This window comes from Agrilus planipennis, unplaced genomic scaffold (assembly GCF_000699045.2).
Source record: "Agrilus planipennis isolate EAB-ADULT unplaced genomic scaffold, Apla_2.0 scaffold320, whole genome shotgun sequence".
NCBI classification, from domain to species: Eukaryota; Metazoa; Arthropoda; class Insecta; order Coleoptera; family Buprestidae; genus Agrilus; species Agrilus planipennis.
Window position 1 is genome coordinate 43,546 of NW_020439791.1, and position 20,938 is coordinate 64,483.

At 31.6% G+C, this 20,938-nt stretch overlaps 1 protein-coding gene across 1 annotated transcript; it reads right to left on the reverse strand.

The window, feature by feature from the left end:
* Positions 1-10,472: 10,472 nt before the first annotated feature.
* On the reverse strand, positions 10,473-19,820 carry LOC108741595 (nuclear factor NF-kappa-B p105 subunit). The gene is made up of 16 exons (XM_025979487.1): positions 19,587-19,820; positions 19,301-19,474; positions 18,915-19,054; positions 16,850-17,022; positions 16,641-16,782; positions 16,430-16,568; positions 16,250-16,354; positions 15,319-15,430; positions 14,567-15,016; positions 14,197-14,234; positions 13,796-14,138; positions 13,057-13,397; positions 12,607-12,899; positions 12,217-12,273; positions 11,246-11,467; positions 10,473-10,681 (listed from the first exon to the last, which is right to left on the reverse strand). The coding sequence occupies exons 1-16, from the start codon at positions 19,648-19,650 to the stop codon at positions 10,565-10,567; spliced, it is 2,910 nt and encodes a 969-aa protein (XP_025835272.1). The 5' UTR covers positions 19,651-19,820; the 3' UTR covers positions 10,473-10,564.
* Between the last annotated feature and the right edge of the window lie 1,118 nt (positions 19,821-20,938).

Sequence of the window (20,938 nt, forward strand, 5' to 3'; positions counted from 1 at the left end):
GTTGGAATTAAATACAGACAAATCAAAAATTTTAAGAGGGAAGAAGGCAGGAGCAAGAAAGAAAAAGGTCGAATTCCAATGGAACGGCAAAACAATCAAAGAGGTTACAGAATTTAATTACCTAGGCTTCATATTGCAGAGTAATAATGGAGTAGACAAGCACATTAAAAATCTGAAAAAGAAGGCATTAAGTGTAATGGAAAAAGTATGGGGAATAGGAGAAAGAAACTTAAGAGATTACTGGAAAAAGAGAATGTTTCTTTTCGAAACATTAACAGACAGCATAGTAATGTATGGGGCGGAAATCTGGGGATGGGAAGAGAGAAAAGAAATCGAAAGTATTCAGGACAGATATATTAAATGGACACTAAAGCTAGATAAGAGTACTCCGAGATACCTTCTTCAGGAAGAAACTAAATATGAAATACTGACCATAAAATATTCAAAAAGAGCCTTAAAGTACGAAGAAAAAATATTAAATTCCGAAGGCAACGCAATACTAAAAGAATGTGCAAAAGTTAAGGACAATATTTCGGTCTTGCAAAAGGAAGAGAAGAAAACCACAAGGAAGAGATGGAAAAAAGAAAGAAAGAATTTTTTATTGGAGAGAGGATGGTCAATCAAACATTATATATGGAAGCTGGAAAATGAGAGAAATGTATGGAAGAAACTAGAAAACTGAACTAAAGATATTGATAAACAAAGAAGCAGAGAGAAAATGAGAAACCTGAAATTCGCTCGAGTACAAGATATTATGGAAAGAAAGAGAAGAAAAACCTCATTATTTGAAAGATGAAAGAGTATTGGGAAGAAGAAAATTATGCAAATTATGTAAAAAGGAGCCAGAGACGCTTGCACACATTTTTGAGCGATGTAGAGAAACAGGAAATTCTACAAAAAATTGGAAAACTCAACTGGAAGGAATGGACAACCTGAAAAGAGGAAAATAGCAGGACAAGAAGAATAATAAAAACGCACCTTTGTACTTTGTATATGTTAAGAAAAAATATCAAAAAAAGCACTCTTTTAAATTTAATATTATTTATCAATCAAACTAAATTCTTTTACATGAAAAATTTTCATGTTACCACGCACGTGGCTTCTTGCATTACATACCGGAAAACTAAATAAAAATGAGACTTGACCGCGCAACTCCTTTTTCCAGAAAACTGCTTACATACCGCAGTTGCGCTCTTTGTCTTAACACATATTTACGCGTACACTCTTGTACTATAATTATAATATGACGAGTATAGATATACCCGCAGAGTGTTTAATATGCATAGCAGGCATATATTTGTATTTTCTTAACAGTATATATAAAACATATTGTTTTAATAAAGCTTATATATATATATATATATCATGTACAAGATGGGCAAATTTCGACGTTTGTTTAGGACAACTCCGTAACTGTAACAGTTACAAAAAAATTATTGGTGGCTTCTCGATCTCTTTTTTTGAAACAAATTTATTGGTGTTTGTGTAAAAACTTGATACCGTTTTTGACGTGACAACGTTTATAATTCGATGGAGGGCTGCACGCACGAAAAAACATGACTCATGCGGCGTTACCACGCTCTGAGGCGTTCCAGCGAGCGCGGAACGAGCGACAAAGAGGCACAATCGGTCTCCGCGTTCGGCAGCGTTCGACATCTGTCTCTCTCCTACTTGAGTGAGCGATGCGTCCGCACGGACAGCTGCTATACAATAATACATTTCCATTTACCTCCTTCTCTATATCCATACAAAATATCTATCAAACAAGTAAAATTAAAATTTTCTTTTGAAAAATGAAACCATTCCATCAGTATTTTCTTATGTCAGTAAACCGACTTTACAGACAACCGATTTTTTTTGTTTTAGAATTGAACAAAAGTTGAAAATTTAGAGTTCTGGCTACATGTTGGTTGTTTATTACATTAGAAAAAACTGAGGTACTTGTCCAGAACTGGGGCTCCATCCCAAAATCGCTCCAAAAATATTTTCATCGATTTTCTACATAATAGAATTACATATTAGAAGGTGGGAGAGACAGTTTTTTATGACTTCATAAATTAAAAAAAAAACTTTTGAATGATAATTTTCAAAATTACCCCAATTCTGGATAATTACCTGCATTGGTGACATCATTGTTTCGTTGGGTAGATTTATAACTGGTTGAAGCTCACCTGATGGCCCTGCTGATATGGTACAGAATTTTATTCACAGAAAGCATGTTTTATTCAACATTGAACCCTCAGAAATGACCAGAAATCGATAAACCAAATTTGGAGCGATTTTGGTTTGGAGCCCTTATTCTAGCATTTGTATTAGGTAATGTATAAAAGCCTGAGTTACCTATTTTCGTCGTTTATTGCATCTTACGAACTGTTCGTGAGCAATTGTTATTTACATTTCATTTTCGCTTTTATTGCAACAATAACGAAGGAATCAAACAAGTCACGATATCAAAATCAGTATTTTTTAAGTTAATTCAAAGCTTTGACGGGACAGGATCTCAACTTCATAATTTCAATGACGTAGTTGATCTTGTGTATGATAAATTTGACCCTCAAGATCAATCAAGTTTTCAGTTTATTATAAAAGCCAAGCTGGAAATTACTGCGTTGGACCACGTAGCTTTATTTGAATTGACCTCTTGGAATGATATAAGACGAGAATTGCTAAAAAGATTTGGGGAAACTCTTGATAAATTCAAAACAAGAAAAAATCACTAAACTTTTAAACTCTTGCCTAAAGCTGATTATAACGTTTAATTTTAATTGCGAATTTATCAATACATTGATTTTATTTTGATACTTTTGGTTTCATTTCAGAACATTAGAACGTATCCCCTATGATTCCATACTAATTACCATTCCATATCCACGGTTTCTGTATTCGCGGCATATTTATGAAACGTATACCCCGCGAATAAAGAGCTTTTGCTGTACGACACCACTCAGTTTTCACGCGAAACCATTGCTTCGCGAATACCAAAAAAAGTCTGCCTTAATAACAATCATCAATGGTCTGAATGATCCATTAACTTCAGCCATCCGATTAGAAAAACCTAACTGTATTACTGAACTAATAAATTTAATCTATGATTGTGAAAACAGAGCATTTTCCCACCCCCTAACCCTAACAATTCTTATCAGCAACAGTCGCTAGCAACTACCTCGATTCCTCGTAAACCCCCAATAAAACTTGTAATAAAAAAAATGTTCATTTTGCAACAAGCCAGGCCATAGTGTAGAACGCTGCTACGCTAAGCACCAAGTCAAAGTAGAACCTACAATGGTAATCAAAACATACTCTAAAAAACACGTATGTATTAAACCCATCATTATCATTATAAGGTCGTCAGACTGGTTGGACACATCTCCACTCTTTCCTATCCTGAGCTAATCTTCGCAATTTCCTAAAACTAGAACAACCCACATCCTTAACTATTTGTGAACAGTAACCTAATCTAGGCCTACTTCTACCCATTCAAATTCCCGTTTCTGCCTCTAATATGCTCTGACTAGACCTTCATGCCTAAGAAGGTGTCCTACCAACCTATCTCGCCTATTTTTTATTGACATCCATAGAGTCCTCTGTTCTCCTATTCTTTCCAATACCTCTTCAGTTCTAATCGTCTCTATCCACGGTATCCTCATCATTCGCCTGTAACACCACGCTTATATCTTTTTCGTTTCCGCACTTCTTTTTCGAATTTCTAAATTAACCGTTCAGCCCTGCACTATCATCTGCTTTGTATCCCCACTACTCCTTCTGTCCTGACATACTAACTTCCTAGATACCTAAAATAAGCCACTTCTTCTAATTTTTCGTCTCCTATCTTTATATTCGCTTTTTGTATTGAACCCAACGATAATTAAATTGTTGAATATGAAATAGCGACAGAAAAATTTTGCAAAACAGCCTCAGACGATCAAACATTTGACTTGAATGTCCTGAACGACATGAACGAATTGGAAATATAGATTTAAACGAAATTAACTTTTATTTGTTGAACAAAAAACTATAATTTAAAACGTTTAGTACATTCTTCTCTATTTAAAAAAACACATTAAAATCCGTTGCGTAGTTTTAAACATCTAATCATACATAAGGACAAACAGCGGGGGAAATGCGTTGCATGATTACGTTACACAGCAACTCGCATGAAACGAACTTACCCTACCGTGCGTAAAGAGGTTTCACTTCAAAAAAAAAGGAAACTGTGAAAAATGGAGAAAATTGAATACCGCGCTGTTATAGATTTCCTTACCAAGCAAGGAAAATCAGATCAAACCATACTGGACGAGAAGTCACCCCTTTACGGGGACTCTTGCCCAGGTAAAACCATGGTTTACAAGTGGCATACCCTCTTTAAGCAAGGCAGGGACTCGCTTGAAGACGACCCGCGGCCAGGCCGGTCGATCGAGGTGACCATTCCGGAAATCATGGGAAATTCATAACTAAGACCAGTTGATAAACAAATAATTAATTGGGTGCGTTCCCAAATATAACCCAGCAGACTGACCAGTGCTGATGACGTTACGAATCAACGTCATAAAAAAAGAAGTGAATTTTTCCTCATAAATTTCTTAATTTGACATTATCTGTAGAGATAAAAATGAATTCAAAAATTAATTCACTTTAATGTATTGAAAACCGTACAAAATTCTCAATAAAATAGGACATTGGGAAAATAGGACATTGGGTCTTTTATTCATTTCGATACAATCAGCTGAATACAATCAAATTATTGATCACTCCTTTTCTCTCAGTTTATTGTGTTTGTTTATTTATTATAAATATTCCGGTATAGATATAGAGATAGAGCCTGTCGGATTACGCAAAATAGTCTGACTCATTTATTTATTTACGTATTTACAAATAAATTAAGGTTAATAATTGATAAGAAGGTTCGGAAGTTACATACAGGGTAATGAAATTTAGTTTTTTATACAATCTTACTTTAATTTATTAGTATTGGTCATGATAAATTAAATTTGATTTGTAATACTACAATGGCTCAAGAAAGAAATAAAATATTACTGAAAAAAAGATGAAGATTCAATCAAAAATGACAAGATTTAAAAGTTTTTAAAACCATCAAAAATTATGAACCCTCGAAAATAGTAAGTAATAATGGGGATGGAGGGGTTCGATAGAGGAGGTCTCCCCACTACCATAAAAAGTTCGTGGCGGTCTCACCCCCATAAAAAGTTATAGGGGTTAAAAGTTAATAAAGATGTTATAATACATTCCTTCCTCCTTCAAATGATTCGACCAGNTTAAGCGTTTAAGACATCCACCTGATCACATAAGTCACATTGTTTGATAATGTTCTTCTATGTGAGATCCCATGAAGGTAGCTGCTAAATACATATAGAATAGTTATTTGAAAAGCTTGTCGCTTTTGTCAGCTAATATTTACAGCGAGCTTTTCGGTGGCTTCGAACAAGAAAAAAATTAGTTTACTTAAAATAGTTAAAAATTGAACCAGGTCCATTATTCAAGAGGAGAAACGTGATGCCCAAATAATGATAAATAGCGAAAAAGTAGTTTGCGATGCTCTTGACCTAAACATTTGGTGAATTTGTGGATGAAACTCAAAAACAGACGAATTCAAGTAACTAATAATATTAACCCATCGTATTAGGTACTTATTTTATTAATATCAATAGTTTAAGAAACTTTTTCGGGTTCGATTCCCGGCGAGGGTGTCATAGCAGCAACAAAAATTTTTTCCTTATTAACTTGAGGTAATATGTAGTGGGACTAAATTAAATTGATTAAACATTAATATTTGAATTTTTATTAGCTATATTTTCACGGGTGTGAGTAAAACTTGAGTTGGAAAAATAAAATCCAACAGTTAGTTAATCGGTTGCGCCCCTCTTAAAAACAGAATACTAAGCAGTTTTAGTTTCTATAAATCCTATGTGATATAGATAAATAAGATGTTACTGTTTCTAACTCACTAGAAACAAAATTGACAAATTGTTTACAAAGTACTGTGAAATATGTAAATATAAGTGTAAAAAATTCGACTTTCAGCCCGACCTGAACATTTTGAACTTATCTTGGTTACATAATCTGGGCAGGGCCCTGTCAATAAATAAAAAAATTTAGTTTTTTAATAAAGAAATTAACATACGCTGCTATCTTACGACCATAAATGAAACTGTGTTGCGGGAATTATAATTTTTAAAATTTCCAATAGTTTGGTTGAAACTTAAAAACGAAATTATTGAGAATAATATTCACAATTTATTACCCGTTGAAATGGGGCTGTGGGCTGCAGCCCAAAAAGCTCATATATAAATAGATCCCGCTTTGACACTGCTATACTCGTCTTGCGATTCCCCATTGTGACTATTTAACACCCTCTATATTACTATGTAGATATAACTTAAACTAATGCACAAGATAGATACAACGCCATTTTCCCTTATTTCATATCTATCAGCAGGAAGTTTTGCTTTGTATTTAGGATATGTGCTTTTTTAAACATTTAAGAAACACAAAAAAATAGAATTGTCAGAACTGAAAGCGTCTTCGGATGTATAGAATATAAAATTTGTGTTGTTGCGAACCACCCTTGACTCTTGGTCCATTAAAAAAAAGCTGACTACGTCCCTGTACTCTGTACAATCCTAGGCGTATGAAAAGGCACTATCTGTGTATCAAGCTGTAGAAAAATACTTAAACGGAAACAAATAAACACTTATATCGTTTATTTCCTTTGTTTTTATAAAATTTATAAATATTTATTCATCACAGTAAATGAGTAAATGAATACTATTCCATACCTAAAGTGTAACATCAGAGTCGCATAAACATAAATAGATACGCAGAGGTAATTTGTAAAGCAATTAAGAAGTTTATTTACACATATATATATTTGTTAGTTTATTATGTGTATTAACCTTTCCCATAAATCTGTCACAAATGTTGGGAAATATTTTTTTAAATTTTCTGTTACGGATATATGGTGAAAAATGTTTGTCCACATTATTTCTAATCTTTTCTAATCATCCAATAAAATTACCGTGCGCTGTCGCTACTACTATTCAATATTTATTATTTAAAGGATTTTTAATTTTCTAAGTATATTTTATTTAATTTTAACTGAACATAAGAGCATTTTATATTGCAGATAATATCTAACAATAACATCTAAACCACCTGCACTAGTAATTTATGGGAAATCTGACGGAGGCCTCCCTGTTATGGACCGTAAACACAAACATAAAAAAATTCATAAATTTTTTATACTTTATTTTATTTAATTTTTGTGATAATAAATTTAAACTGTTATTCGGCAGGGTGGTAGAAGTTGGAGCGGATAGGGAGAGGTCCAAGAACTTCATCCCCATTGATAAAAAGTGGAGGCTAAATATGAAAATGTTTGAAGTTTCCCTTATTACCATAAAATGCATGGTTAAATGTCGTATAAGACCTTCAAAATTATCAATTTATACTTTTACTAAATTAAAAAAAAAAACAAATTTTACACCCACCCCCTACCCCTTCACCCTGTTACCCCCAACTTTCACCACTATGAGACCGACCGTCCCATAATCTACCCCTAATGGAGGGAAACGAGTCATTATTTTCCTTCCCATTTCAAATAAAGATTGGTTTGGAGAATGTTTATTATTATGTAAGAATATTGCTTCAACTTACGAGATTACAAGGAGGCATAAGAGCCACAAAGGTAATATCGGTCTTCAGAGATTACCATTACAGTATCATCAAGAAATCGAAATTCTATTCAATATATAATAAGTCGGTTATTAAAGCATTTTATCGCATAACTGATACATCAGTAGCGGCTTGAGGGGATAATTCGTAAATCTGTTCTGGTACGCAAAAATACCAACAGGAACATTGAAGACGCAATATATAATACATTACGAATAGAACCAGAGAATCCCTTATTTCAATAAGGTAACAGGAAGATGTAATTCTAAAGTGCCAAATTTTTGCTAGAAAAGATAAAATTAATCGAGAACAGAACATCCAAGACATCACCGAAAAAAAAAGACTTCCGGCAAATACTGATACATAAAAATATTAAGAAAGTTATGTTACCTGTTTTAAATGCAAAAAAGACACTGATGCCAAAATAGTTTGAGGAAGTGTGTAGTGGGTAAAAATTGAGAATATTTCATATTAAAAACTAATTCACTTCGGGAAGATTTCTACTTTGTATTAAAAGTATTTTAAACATGAACATGTGTATAAACACCTGGCTAACGATAAGAGATAAGAGAGTGGGAAAAATTATTCGGATTAATTTTTACAAAAAAAAATTGAAGGTTTTTAATCGAGATTAAACCAAAGAAAATAAAAAAAATGTTCCGACTAAAAAAAGTTGTCTTTTAGCATTTGTTTAAATAATCGTGATTTAAATCCGAATAATTTTTCCCACTCTCATATCTCTTATCGTTAGTCAGGTGTTTATACATATATTCTGTTATACAAGCATTTACATTATTTTTCTTTTCTAAACTAGTTCTTCCCCTTACCCTCGGCCATTTTTATTACTCCACTATGACGTAGGTCGGCCATCATTATTTTCTAATTGTTGCAGTTGTCGGCCATCATTCTTTTTCAATTGTTGTCGCATTGTCACTGATGTCGGCCATTATAGTTTTTTAAAGGATGTATANCAAATTGTTTACAAAGTACTGTGAAATATGTAAATATAAGTGTAAAAAATTCGACTTTCAGCCCGACCTGAACATTTTGAACTTATCTTGGTTACATAATCTGGGCAGGGCCCTGTCAATAAATAAAAAAATTTAGTTTTTTAATAAAGAAATTAACATACGCTGCTATCTTACGACCATAAATGAAACTGTGTTGCGGGAATTATAATTTTTAAAATTTCCAATAGTTTGGTTGAAACTTAAAAACGAAATTATTGAGAAACATGCAAATATAGATGCACAAAAATGACTCAACCTAACTTGATTACAATTTGGGTACGACCCTATCAATAAATAGAAAAACGCACATTTTATAAATAGAGAAAAGCACATACAGTCCAATCTTACGACCAAAAATTAATCTATATTACAGGAAATTATGTTCTTTAAAATTTCAAATAGTTCTGTTGAAATTTAACATTTGCAGTTTGCTTACAATTAGTGAAATCAGACTATTGACTTCGGAAAAATTCCAACCAAGCTTTATCTTTGAAGAAAACTGTATTTATTTTTAAAGTTCCAGGCATATCATTAAAAGTAGTCTTAATCAGAACCGTGGAGGCAATTTAAAACTTCGGGAACTGATTGACTAAAATACCAACAAGTTTTTTTCTTATTACTAAAGTATTAAATACTAATGGACTAATTGAATCACAGCACTCGGAACGAATAAATTTTTGTGTAGGTAGGTATATCATATTTGCAAATATTCCATACTTGCAATTATTTAATAACCCAATACAACGTCGCCAAAATTCTTAATAATAAGTCTTTAAACTGATTTCATTTCCTTAAGTTTTTTTATTATTATTGATGTTGCGATCTTGTTAGTAAATCTCTTGGCAAAGATATATATATAAATAACTGCAAGATTTAAAAGGTATTTTCTTACCTTATTAACATCATTTTCCTATCTCCATTCTTTAAAACGAAGCACCAGTAATGTAGTAGAATTTAATATAATGTAATTATAAGTTTACTTGTTCGTAAGTCATAACAATTAGCACTAGCTGACACCGTATCAGTTAACAAAGCTAAAGTGCTACACCAACAACACTACTCACGTTGTATGTAATTTTTAATTATAAAACCAACACAAAACAAATAAAATGTGTATAAATATCGCGATCAACAAGCACTAACAAGTTCACAGATTTCAAAAGAACCATTGACAGCAATTAATATCTACAGTGATCTGCAGATGACCTACAGACAACTATAGAGATTAAATTCTATTAAATATTAAATCTTTTATGGTACATATGGCGCCATATTACGACAATTGACTAAACTACATTACAGGAAATTTTAAACGTCAGTACAACCAATCAATTTTAAACTAAATGTTTATGTTTTAATACATGGATACTATGAATTGTAACAAGAAGGAAATCACTATTGCAAAAACAAATACGCTAAATAATTTTAGTCTATTTTAAATAATAGAAGTATAAGCCTTAAAAGGGTATTTAACTTATATTTTTAGAGCAATTGCACGTCATGACTCTTTTTGAATTACTTTAAAGTCGCGTAACTATTTATTTTCAGTAATAATATAGAAATACGTATTGGGTTTTTAGTTATTTAAAGTTCAAGAACATGCCTTTTCTATTTTTTTTTTTTTGTTCCTAGTTGTACCGCGCCTATGGCCGGTTGGAGTTCAGATTGTGAATATAACATGGGCGTAACAAAAGATTTTTCCTAGAGGGGCCAGATTTTCAATTGATCATTCCAAGGAAATATCGGTTCATGGTTCAAACAAAATCATAACACTTATTTTACATTTATATTTACATTATGAAAAATAAAATTAAAATAATTGAAAACTTAATACCGCAATAAAAAAAAATTAAAAGGAACAACAATTACATACTAGAATGTTCCCTGTTTCTTTTGCACATTTGATCAATAGCATGTACAGCTTCTTTTTCATCCAAATTCTCCAAAAAATCACGAATTCGCGACAGACTTTCTCCATTGGCCTGAAGTTAAAAAATTATCTTAAAATTGTATTTTCAAAATGTAATGTAACGGTCACAAGCAAAAGATTCCTTAATTAATTGTTCACACTGACCTCTAATTTAAGAACAATGTATGTGTATTAATTAATTTTTAAATTTTCTTTTACTATGCCGATATACCGAAGAGTAATAATACATACAAACTTTATTTCACTTAAAAACCTAAAGGCTTGATTAACTGTTAAGAAAAAAATTAAGTCAACCTATTATACTATATTTCACAGTANAATGCTGAATCGTATCAAGTATTTCAAAACTAATTAGTGCATACATAATGAATCATACTGTTGAAGTTTTGCTTACTTTCATCTACTCAATAAAGTAAATCAAAAAAGCAAAGTTTGTAATTAAATTGCATGACTTGATTAGTCATTTAAAGATAGTATAATAAAAAAGTTTTCTTAAATTAAAATACCGTTAAGATTCTTTTTAAAAATTTATAAGCCAATTACGAATTAAAAATTAAAAGAATAAACCTTTACTTCGATTGTTCTTAAAATTTAATTAAACAATCATAAGACTTACCAGAGCCATATTGAGGAGACTTTTACTAGGACTTTTGTAATTCCTGATATCTTCTATCCTTACGAAATGTTCCATGTCTAGCAGTTCGGCTAAATTTTTCCAATTGCCTGATTCATCAAGATACTTTGAAACTTCATTCAAACAATTTACACTGAATGGATCCGAAGGATAATCATCTTCAAAGTCGTCAATTTTAGGAGACATTGGCTCTACTTTTATCGACTGTGTAATTAAAAATGAACAAATATAAAATTAAAAGCTATTAAAAAGATTTTACAAATGGAACCATTCCTTATAGTAATTGAATTATTTATTACTCAATACAGGAATCTAATTATTAAAACTAATAGAAGACAATGGGAACCAATGTCATTATATTATCATGAGGACAAAAAACCAAAGCTTAAAGAGGAGGGAGAGCTAATACAAAAATTGGAGACGAAAAACGCGAAGTTTCAATATATAGGATGTCAAGATAACTCAACATTGAAAAATCGGTGGATATTTATATTAAAGAAAAAATTACAAGTGCTTCATATGAATGTTATAGACGGATGTTGAAAATACCATGGATAGAAAAGAGGAGGTATTGAAAGAGTAGAACAGAGGAAACTATGAGTCAACAAGAAAAAGGAGAGATATTAGAAGACCTAAAACATAAAGGGCTAATTATAGACATATGACAAGCAGAAATAGGAGTAAGGAAAGGCAGAGGAAGATGTAGAAAAGGTTACAGCTCATAAATGGTGAAGGATATTCGTAGGTTGTTCTAGTTTTAGAAAATGAAATGATTAGTTCAGGATAAAAGGAATAGAAGGTGCGTATCTAACCAGTATTTGGACTGACAACCCTCAGTTCTACCGTTTTACATCAAAAACACTGACATCTTTTGCCTTAATGAAGTAACGACCACATGCAATAATTTTTGCTTTGTATATGTTTCTATTTGTAATACATGTAAAATTTCTTACCTCATCATCCGAAAGTTCCTCCTTCACTTCAATCATTTCTGAGATAGCATTTATTCTCTAAAAGAGTAAACAACTTATTATTGTAAGATTGCTATTACTAGAAGTAGACAGTTTTGAACAATTTTAAAAGGTAATCGTCAACTTTTAGTCTATGTTCTTATTAATCTAAAGACTGTACGTTAAAACAAAATTGTATTGGAAGTTTACTACATCGTTAAGCTACGAAATCCACGATCCTAATATCTCACCTTTAAATTTTTACCTTTTATTTTGGACTTCGTTTACGATGAGAATAAAAATACTTTTCCTAAGCTTTAAGTTGATAATACTAGATGTAGATAACGTTTTAAAACGAATTATTTAAAATTTGAGTACAAAATATTTATTTACCATATAATTTTCGATTCTTTCGCATATTTTCTGACTAATGTTGGAGTTGTCTCTTAAGTTCGCTGCCAATTTATAAGGAGTGCAATCCTTGAAGTCGAAAATTTGGAGTTCTATATCCTTGTGTTCAAGAAGAAAATCAACTATTCCATAACTTTGAGCGTATATAGCCATGTGCAAGGGCGTAAAGCCGTTTTTCTTATGTTTTTTATTAACATCAGCACCTTTTAAACACAACTTTTTAACGACATCTAAATTCTTCGACTCAATTGCTGTCGCTAGAGCTGAGTCCCCAGCTGTAATAATAATTGCAAGAATTATTACAACAGAAATGCACAGGAAATACATTAAGTTGACCCATACTCTAGACGTTCTCGACAGTTTCAAAGTACAAAAACAGTTTTCAAGCGCACAACACTCAACATTTTCTGATAAAAATATGAACCTCCTCACCATTATTTTCAAGATCGATAAATCTGTTGATGTTCCCGTTCACCAATAATAAATTCAATATAGCGACACTGGTTTGTTTCCTGGTTGAACTGTTGGTTAGTAACTTAACCGCAAGGTGCAACGCTGTGTTGCCATCTTCGTTTTGTAACGTTAAATTAGCATTCCGAGCCACTAAGAAGTTAACAACAGGGAGTACACCCATTGCAACGGCAACATGCAATATAGAATCCCTTGAATGATTCCTAGCATTTATAATACTAGGGGATGGATTCTCGTTCAGCAAATGCATAAAAAGTATAAGCAGTTTCCTTGATTGACCATAAAGAGCCAAGTGGAATGGACTAAAAAAAAATTTGGAACATTCTATTACAGCAAATGTATTAAATGATAGAATATGGAGAATTTTTAAAGTTATATTCATATTCTTTTAGAAAGTTAAGGGTAAAATTTCTGCCCGCTTATGCAATATTTGTTAATGTAATTAGTGGAAACTAAATAACACTTGCTCTATAAATACATTACAAAAGAAATACAGTTCACTACATAAAAAAATACAACAGTTCGGCCATTCCTGACCTAATTGACGTCCTCGTCAATATCACTACTATCATTTTTGTCGGAAACCAATTTAATTCTGTCAACAGCGATTATTCCCTTAAATATTCGGCTACTTTGTTTTTCGCCCTCAATGTCCTGAATAAGATAGCGATCGTTTCCTACGCTTTTTACAACTTCGTACGGGCCCCGATACTTTGGCGATAATTTTCGACTGGTCCCGGTAGACGGTATCTCGCTCCTAATTAATACGATATCGCCCGGTTTATAAACATGAGCCGGTCTCCTATGCTTATCGTACTGTTTACTTTGTTTCTCTTTGTTTGCGTCTAATAAGAGTTCTACGTCCGGTAATAATTTCGAGCCCCCCAGTTTTTTGTTAATGTCTTGAATTTCTTTCGTCAATGGATTTCCGAACAATCCCGAATTCCTATACGTATGAATGATACTAAAAGGTGTTCTTTTCGTGACGCTATGAACCGAATTGTTTATTCCCCACTGGACTTCGTACAATTTCTCGTCCCAATCTGTACATTCCGTGTCATTACAAATCGTCGATAAACAAGACAAAATTACGGAATTTACCTTCTCCACCTGTCCGTTTGCGCGTGGTGTTTGCGAAGCTACCATTATGTGTTGAATGTTTAATTTCTCACAAAACTTTTTAAATTTTCCTGAATCAAACGCGCTTCCCCTATCTGAAATCATTTTCCCTGGACGTCCATAATGTGAGATAAATTCCTTGCAAAACATGATCGTCGGCTCAGCACTTGCATCCTTCACCGCCTTTAAAACTGTATATTTACTAAAACCGTCAACTATCGCTATAACGTNTAATTTTATGTTTTGCTTAATAAAAAATGAGTACTGTTGAAACCGTTTCAAAAATAATGACATTTCTAAAAATACAAACTTCATGAATTAAAATAAAAAGAATTGTTATATTTGACTTAGTCACACAATTATTTTATTTTTAACTAACCTGTCTGATATATCCTTTCTTGACGAATTACCGGCATCTAATGCTAAAAATACTTTTCCATCTGCATTTGTTATTTCATCTTCAAAGTTAGGGAAATCAATCATTCTGTATTGGGGTCCAAAAGTGTTGAACAGTCTCTCTACTTCGCTGGATGAGATGTTACTATATTTGAGGGCCTCCTCGAGCTCTTCACTTCGTACCACGTTGTCTTCGGGAATGGTCAACGCTATTTCATCACTAGCGAACGAATTGTAACTGCTTCCGCTTCCATATGTCGTTCTGGGCCTCTTCCGGCCTGTGATAGGGTCGCAAGGAGTGTAAATGAATTCTTTAGGTTCACTACGAGCTCCATCTGATGGACGCACGAGTTCCATGTAAACTTTTACGTTACGATCGCAGTTTAAATCACGATAAGGTGGCGTTCTTTAGCAACAAAAGAAAGACAATTAAGAGAATTTGTGTAATATAAATCACAAAAAAAAGAGAGAAACAAATCTCAAACAATACGTGAACAACAAAACTTCTGGTATGTTTATTCGGTATTTACTATAAAAGGAGGGGGAAAATATGAAAGGTACTGTGACATAGATAATTAAATAATTATTTCTATATGTTGACGTTAAGTCAGCTAAATTATTTTTTTAACGAATTTTAACGGGCTTTTGTTCTACACAAAATTAAGATTTTACACATATCGAACCACAAATTAATGATAAAAACCTTACTTGAACACAATGGCAAACTGATGGTGAACATCAAGATCATTGAAGGAGCCATAATCATCCCAAATCATCTCATCGTCTTCGTTCAACTCAAAAAATCTAATTTTTATGTTTTCTGAAAAAAAAAATAAGAGTTTATTTTGTCGTATTTCCAGTTTTTAAATTAAAACTTTATAGTATGTAGAAAAAACATGCACGAATTGAGTACAAAATATTTATTTACCATATAATTTTCGATTCTTTCGCATATTTTCTGACTAATGTTGGAGTTGTCTCTTAAGTTCGCTGCCAATTTATAAGGAGTGCAATCCTTGAAGTCGAAAATTTGGAGTTCTATATCCTTGTGTTCAAGAAGAAAATCAACTATTCCATAACTTTGAGCGTATATAGCCATGTGCAAGGGCGTAAAGCCGTTTTTCTTATGTTTNTAATATTACTGAATTTGAATTTCCGAAATTTAATTTTCCATAAATTGTTGAAAACCAATTGTTTTTTTATACATACATATTTAAATGTTCAATAACAAAAAATAAGAAAAACCATGAACAAGTGTCAGAAGAAACAGATAGGATTTAATTCTCTACAATACTTTTCAAACATTGTTGTCTAGTAATTTAGGAAATATACCATTTCTGATGTTTAATTTTACCCAACTGCTTCTAACACTGGTTTTTATATTTTTATTCAATCATCATAATAAGGAAAAAGAGAGATAGGATGGTGGAAGAATAAGGCTAGTTGACGTAAAAAGGTGGCAGAAGATGATCGATGCTACTGTTGGCAAATGATTAAGGATGTGAAATGTTCTAGCTTTTGAGATACTAAAAGACTTGGTCAGGATAATAGATAGAGGTGCATATCCAACCAGTCTTCAGATTGATAACCTTGTGATGTTAATAACACTTAGTTAGTAAACCAATCGTTTCGAACTTACTTTTGGTCACTTTTTCTACCAAAATGAAAATTTCTCTGTTGCCTCTACAGGGACTGGTACAGTGATCCATTCTTACAATTTTCAAATCGCATGTTTGAGCACTTTCTAAAAGAATTAAATACTTAATCTGTGCTCCGTTTATATACAAAATAATAACAGAAAAAAAATTAAAGTCCTTACTCAAATTATTTATGTTTTTAGAGTAAACCGGAGAACAGATGGGATAATAAATTCCGTCCCGCACTGTAAATGCATCAAAACGTAATCTGACTATATTCAAATTAATATTTTTAATTAGCCCTTCAGTTTCGTTTTTGACCTAAAATTAAATAATATTTAACAACTAACTGTAGCAATTCTGAAGTTGAAAAAAAATCTTTATATAGTATACCTCCAGAAATTCTTCAGCATTTATATCTCTTTTTTTTCCTTCAGACCTGGCTATTTCTTCCTTTTTTAATAATAATTTCTTATTAGTTAGTATTTCAACAATCTGCTTTCTTGCAGTGTGGATTATTCCCATGCCGTAAAATCTAAATTAACAAAATAAAAAGAGAGAACTTTTTATACGACATCGAAAGACAATAAAATTTTAATTACCCTACGGTAAAATCCTCATTTCTGGATACAGGCACATCATGCGGGTCATCAATTTCAATTTGTCCATTTTTCTTTACCAAGCGATGGGCATGGGGTTGACATTCTTCAAACGTTTGGCTAGCTTCTTGGTAAACTGAACATCGAATTATAGCTGGTTCAGAGTAGTTACATAACTGCATACATACAAAATTAAAATAAAATAATGCTTTAAATCATTTTCTTTTCTTGTCGAAAATTACATGAGAAAATACGATTTGAAAACTAGAAAATAAATTTAATATTCGAAGTTCGTTTTCATCCCGTAATCAATTACAATGATTTTTATCACCTATAGGGGCCTTTTTAAATTGTTTTTTATATCTTAAGACAAGATATGCGATTTAATTTCCATTTCACCCCCTTTTTCAAATTTTATTATTAAAAGCAAAGCTAAATTGGGGACAAATAATACTTTATTATCTCAACGATTGCAGCCAACACCTACATACAGCTCGCCTTTATTGCATAAGGCTATTTCAGGGTACATTTATTCTTTGAAGGCAGATGGTTACGAATCTGGGACTGATACATATATTTTTTTAATGAACTTGGCCCAGTTCGTATGTTTGCTTCTTCTTCATATATATAAAAATGTCTAATGTATGCATGTACCTATATGCTTTTCTCACTGAAAACTAAAAAGCTCAGTGAACCGTCAGCAAATAGGTATAAATGAGGTTTCCTTGGACAAGAGTTCTTCTCATGTATATATACATAATTATAACCATTAAACATGTCTGAGGAAAAAAAAATTAAAAAGAACTTCTGTTATCCTAATTTTTTATGAAAAGGATATGAAATTGTTTTGAATAGTTTAATTAAGGTATTTATAGAACGTAATATGTAATAAAATGGAAGTATTATTTTTTTATTCTTGCTTGTTCTGTGTTATCGCTTCTCTAATAAAACGGTATGTTTATGTAGCGGATGTTGATAAGTATCATTATTTTGTCTGGATAACAACATTAGATAGCGACGTCCATGGGGAAAAGTTTAATATTATTATTATCATCTTTGCCTTAATACAACTACTATAAACGTCTAAATAAATGTTTTTTAACAAAAAATAACAGAAAAGCATCAATTCCTTGGTAAATAAAAACCCTTGATGAAAATCATTCATAATGGACACGTTATCTTAACACTTCCACGAAACTCGACTCCTTGGCATAGCAGACATTTCTAAATTATTTGGCAAAAAAAAAGATATTTCAATACTGTTTCATATACTTATGCATCCATGTTTATTTTGTTAATTATAACTTTTTTACATATTAAAAATAATACCTATGTTCATTAACGAGCACAGATCGATAATGTGAACAACATTATTATCGCATAAAAGTTATTCCACTTCTAAGGTAAATACATAGATCATCTTTTATCGATGTTTATAAATTGTAAGTTCAATGTGTATCCCTTATTTCAATAATTAGAAAAACGTTGATGTGTTCGGTATATTACAATCACCAAATAATTATAAAACCACAATGTAAGTATATGATAGATTATTTCCTGTTATGTGGCTAAAAAATCTATACCCGAACCAGAATATGACGAAAAGTATTTGGTAGCGATTAAATTGTGATTATAAAATTCGTCACTTGTTAAAACTTATTCATAATGAAAAAACTAACTATAGTAAAAAGTTTTAAGAAATTTATTATAGGATTGCTGCATATAATCTTAGCCTGAAAAAGCTATAATTTAGCGTAACATATAAAACAATCCTATAATAAATTTCTTTAAAGTTTTTACTAGTTAGTTTTTTCATTATAAACACCATAATTTAACATTAACAAAAACTGAGGTCTAACTTTTCTCTTAAGAAAACGCAAACAGACAGCAGATGCCATCCGTCTCCCGATAAGAGTTCGAAGCCCGCCTTACGCCACAAAAAAAAAAGATACAATTTGTCAGGTAATAGTTATTATCTGGGATAATAAACATTGATAAAGTAAATTAAAAATGGAAATGTGCATTGATATGTGATACTTGATAGTATATAATTATCAACAGTGCTCACCTGTACTGTAGGAAAGGTTTGTTTACGGTTTCGATCTGCACTTCGCCCAGTTAAAGAGCCATGAGTCCCTGCCATTTCTGATTTGTATCGAAACCTAAACTTTTCTATGGGTTGCTCTAATATTTTTAAATGTGCTGTATCTGAAATTAACATGTTATAATCAATGAATGACTAAAAAATAAAGCGCGTGATTCAATATGATTATTAACTGTGGGAGACTAAGTATAAAATGTAGATTTGCCTTTAAATTGTTTTCTTCACGTGTATAATTGCCAAGTGTATTTCCCATTAAATAAATAAATAGATGTTTCCTGTTTGTATTTAACATATCATTTTTCTTGTTCTATTTTATTATGTACTATAGTAAATAACTTTAATATGCTTACCTGAGGCATAATATTTCTTCATACTTTCTGTTTCATATTGCATGCCACTTTCCTGATGATGTGCATAAACATTTTGTCCTGCATTTAACGGAGGAGAAAAAGCATGACTTCTTTCAGGAGAATCTGAAGGTGGTGTTAATAAACTTGGATAGGAATTCATTTCTGCAAAGTCCTCTGTGGAAAAAATGATTATTTAATAAACTGAAAAATTCACAATACTCTGCAACTTAAAAGCACAATACCAAATCTATTTGAGAACAAGTATAAAAATAAAAAAAAAACGCACCGAACTTATTCTCATCTAAATTGAATAGTCTTGTTCTAGTTTCACTAAAATTCATAAAGGCCATGGTAATTAATTTAACACTACACTGTTATTAAATATATTATTATATCAAAATGCTTCCAAATAAATGATTTTTGTAAACACGAACGTCTTTGATAATAGAACACAACTTGGAAGACTACAAGACACAACTGATGAAGTCATGATGAAATAAATTTCCAAGCACTTTCAACTTCTAACCTTGTTTGTAGCAGAAATTTACGTCATTCATCAGAACTGTTTGGAGACGGTTTTTCCCCGTTTTCAGGAATCCCCTTTCCTTATCTGAACTTACATGCAAAGTGTTTTGACCATCGATGTAATTACTCACGTTAGCTAATAAACTTTATTTATTTAGTACGAAATACAATGAATAAAAGATAATTCTTGACAAGGTACATCTAATGCGTACAATGGGTTGCACTAGTAATAATCATCTGATCCACTGATTTGTGGAAATGACGGCTAAAACGGGTGAATAACAGAAGGAAGTGAAAAATCCCCGAATGATTAAATTCTAATGATGCAAATTTTATTATAATTTTACTATTTTTTGAATAATATAGTATAAAATATATATGTGTATTATCAATTTATAAAATAATTTTTACGAAATCACTATTTTATTTTATCTATATATACTACTGTAAAATTTCGATTTCAATTAAAACGCGATCTGTCTAGGAAAAACTATTTTAACATTCCTCTTTAGAATATTCTAGTTTTTAATAAATAAAAATAGAATTACCAAATATTCTGAGTTCATTTCAGTTGGGAGTATATACTTTTTTGTTAAAACTAGTCTTTACGATATTTGTTTATAGAAATTGAACTATTTGGTACTTTCCCAGTTATATTAACTGGAAGAATGATACATTATTCACTTGCTCGCTTTATATGTATAGGTATATATAGTTCGTTGTTTAGCGATTAGATATATATGCCAGACTAGATAAAACGAAACCATTAGAGTTTGAAATTTCTCAAAATGGAATAAATTTATACAATTAAGACAGACCAATATGGCACACAAATGACTCACCGTATTTTAGGTAACTACAAACTTAATATATTTTATTAATTGTACTTACGAGTCTCCAGATGGAGAACAGAAATTCTTAAAAAAGTGCTGAGCCATCTGTTGCTTTCTTAATGAATCAGGCTTCGTTTTAAGAAATGAATTTAACTCCTCATAGACCTTCATAAGNCGTTTCAACTACATAAAAATATATGTACATAATATGTTTGAACTCATAACATTTTCATTGGAGTGGCAAATTAAAAAATGAATCTGGTTATTGTTATTAACGTTC

What these genes read in the sequence shown, in the direction of transcription:
- LOC108741595 (XM_025979487.1), bottom strand. Translation starts at nt 19,650, where the DNA reads ATGGCCTTTATGAATTTTAGTGAAACTAGAACAAGACTATTCAATTTA. An exon ending in GAAGAAATATTATGCCTCAG is followed by an intron (nt 19,055 to 19,300) that starts GTAAGCATATTA and finishes TGTTAATTTCAG; the next exon opens with ATACAGCACATTTAAAAATA. An exon ending in CAGTTTGCCATTGTGTTCAA is followed by an intron (nt 15,017 to 15,318) that starts GTAAGGTTTTTA and finishes TTGTTGCTAAAG; the next exon opens with AACGCCACCTTATCGTGATT.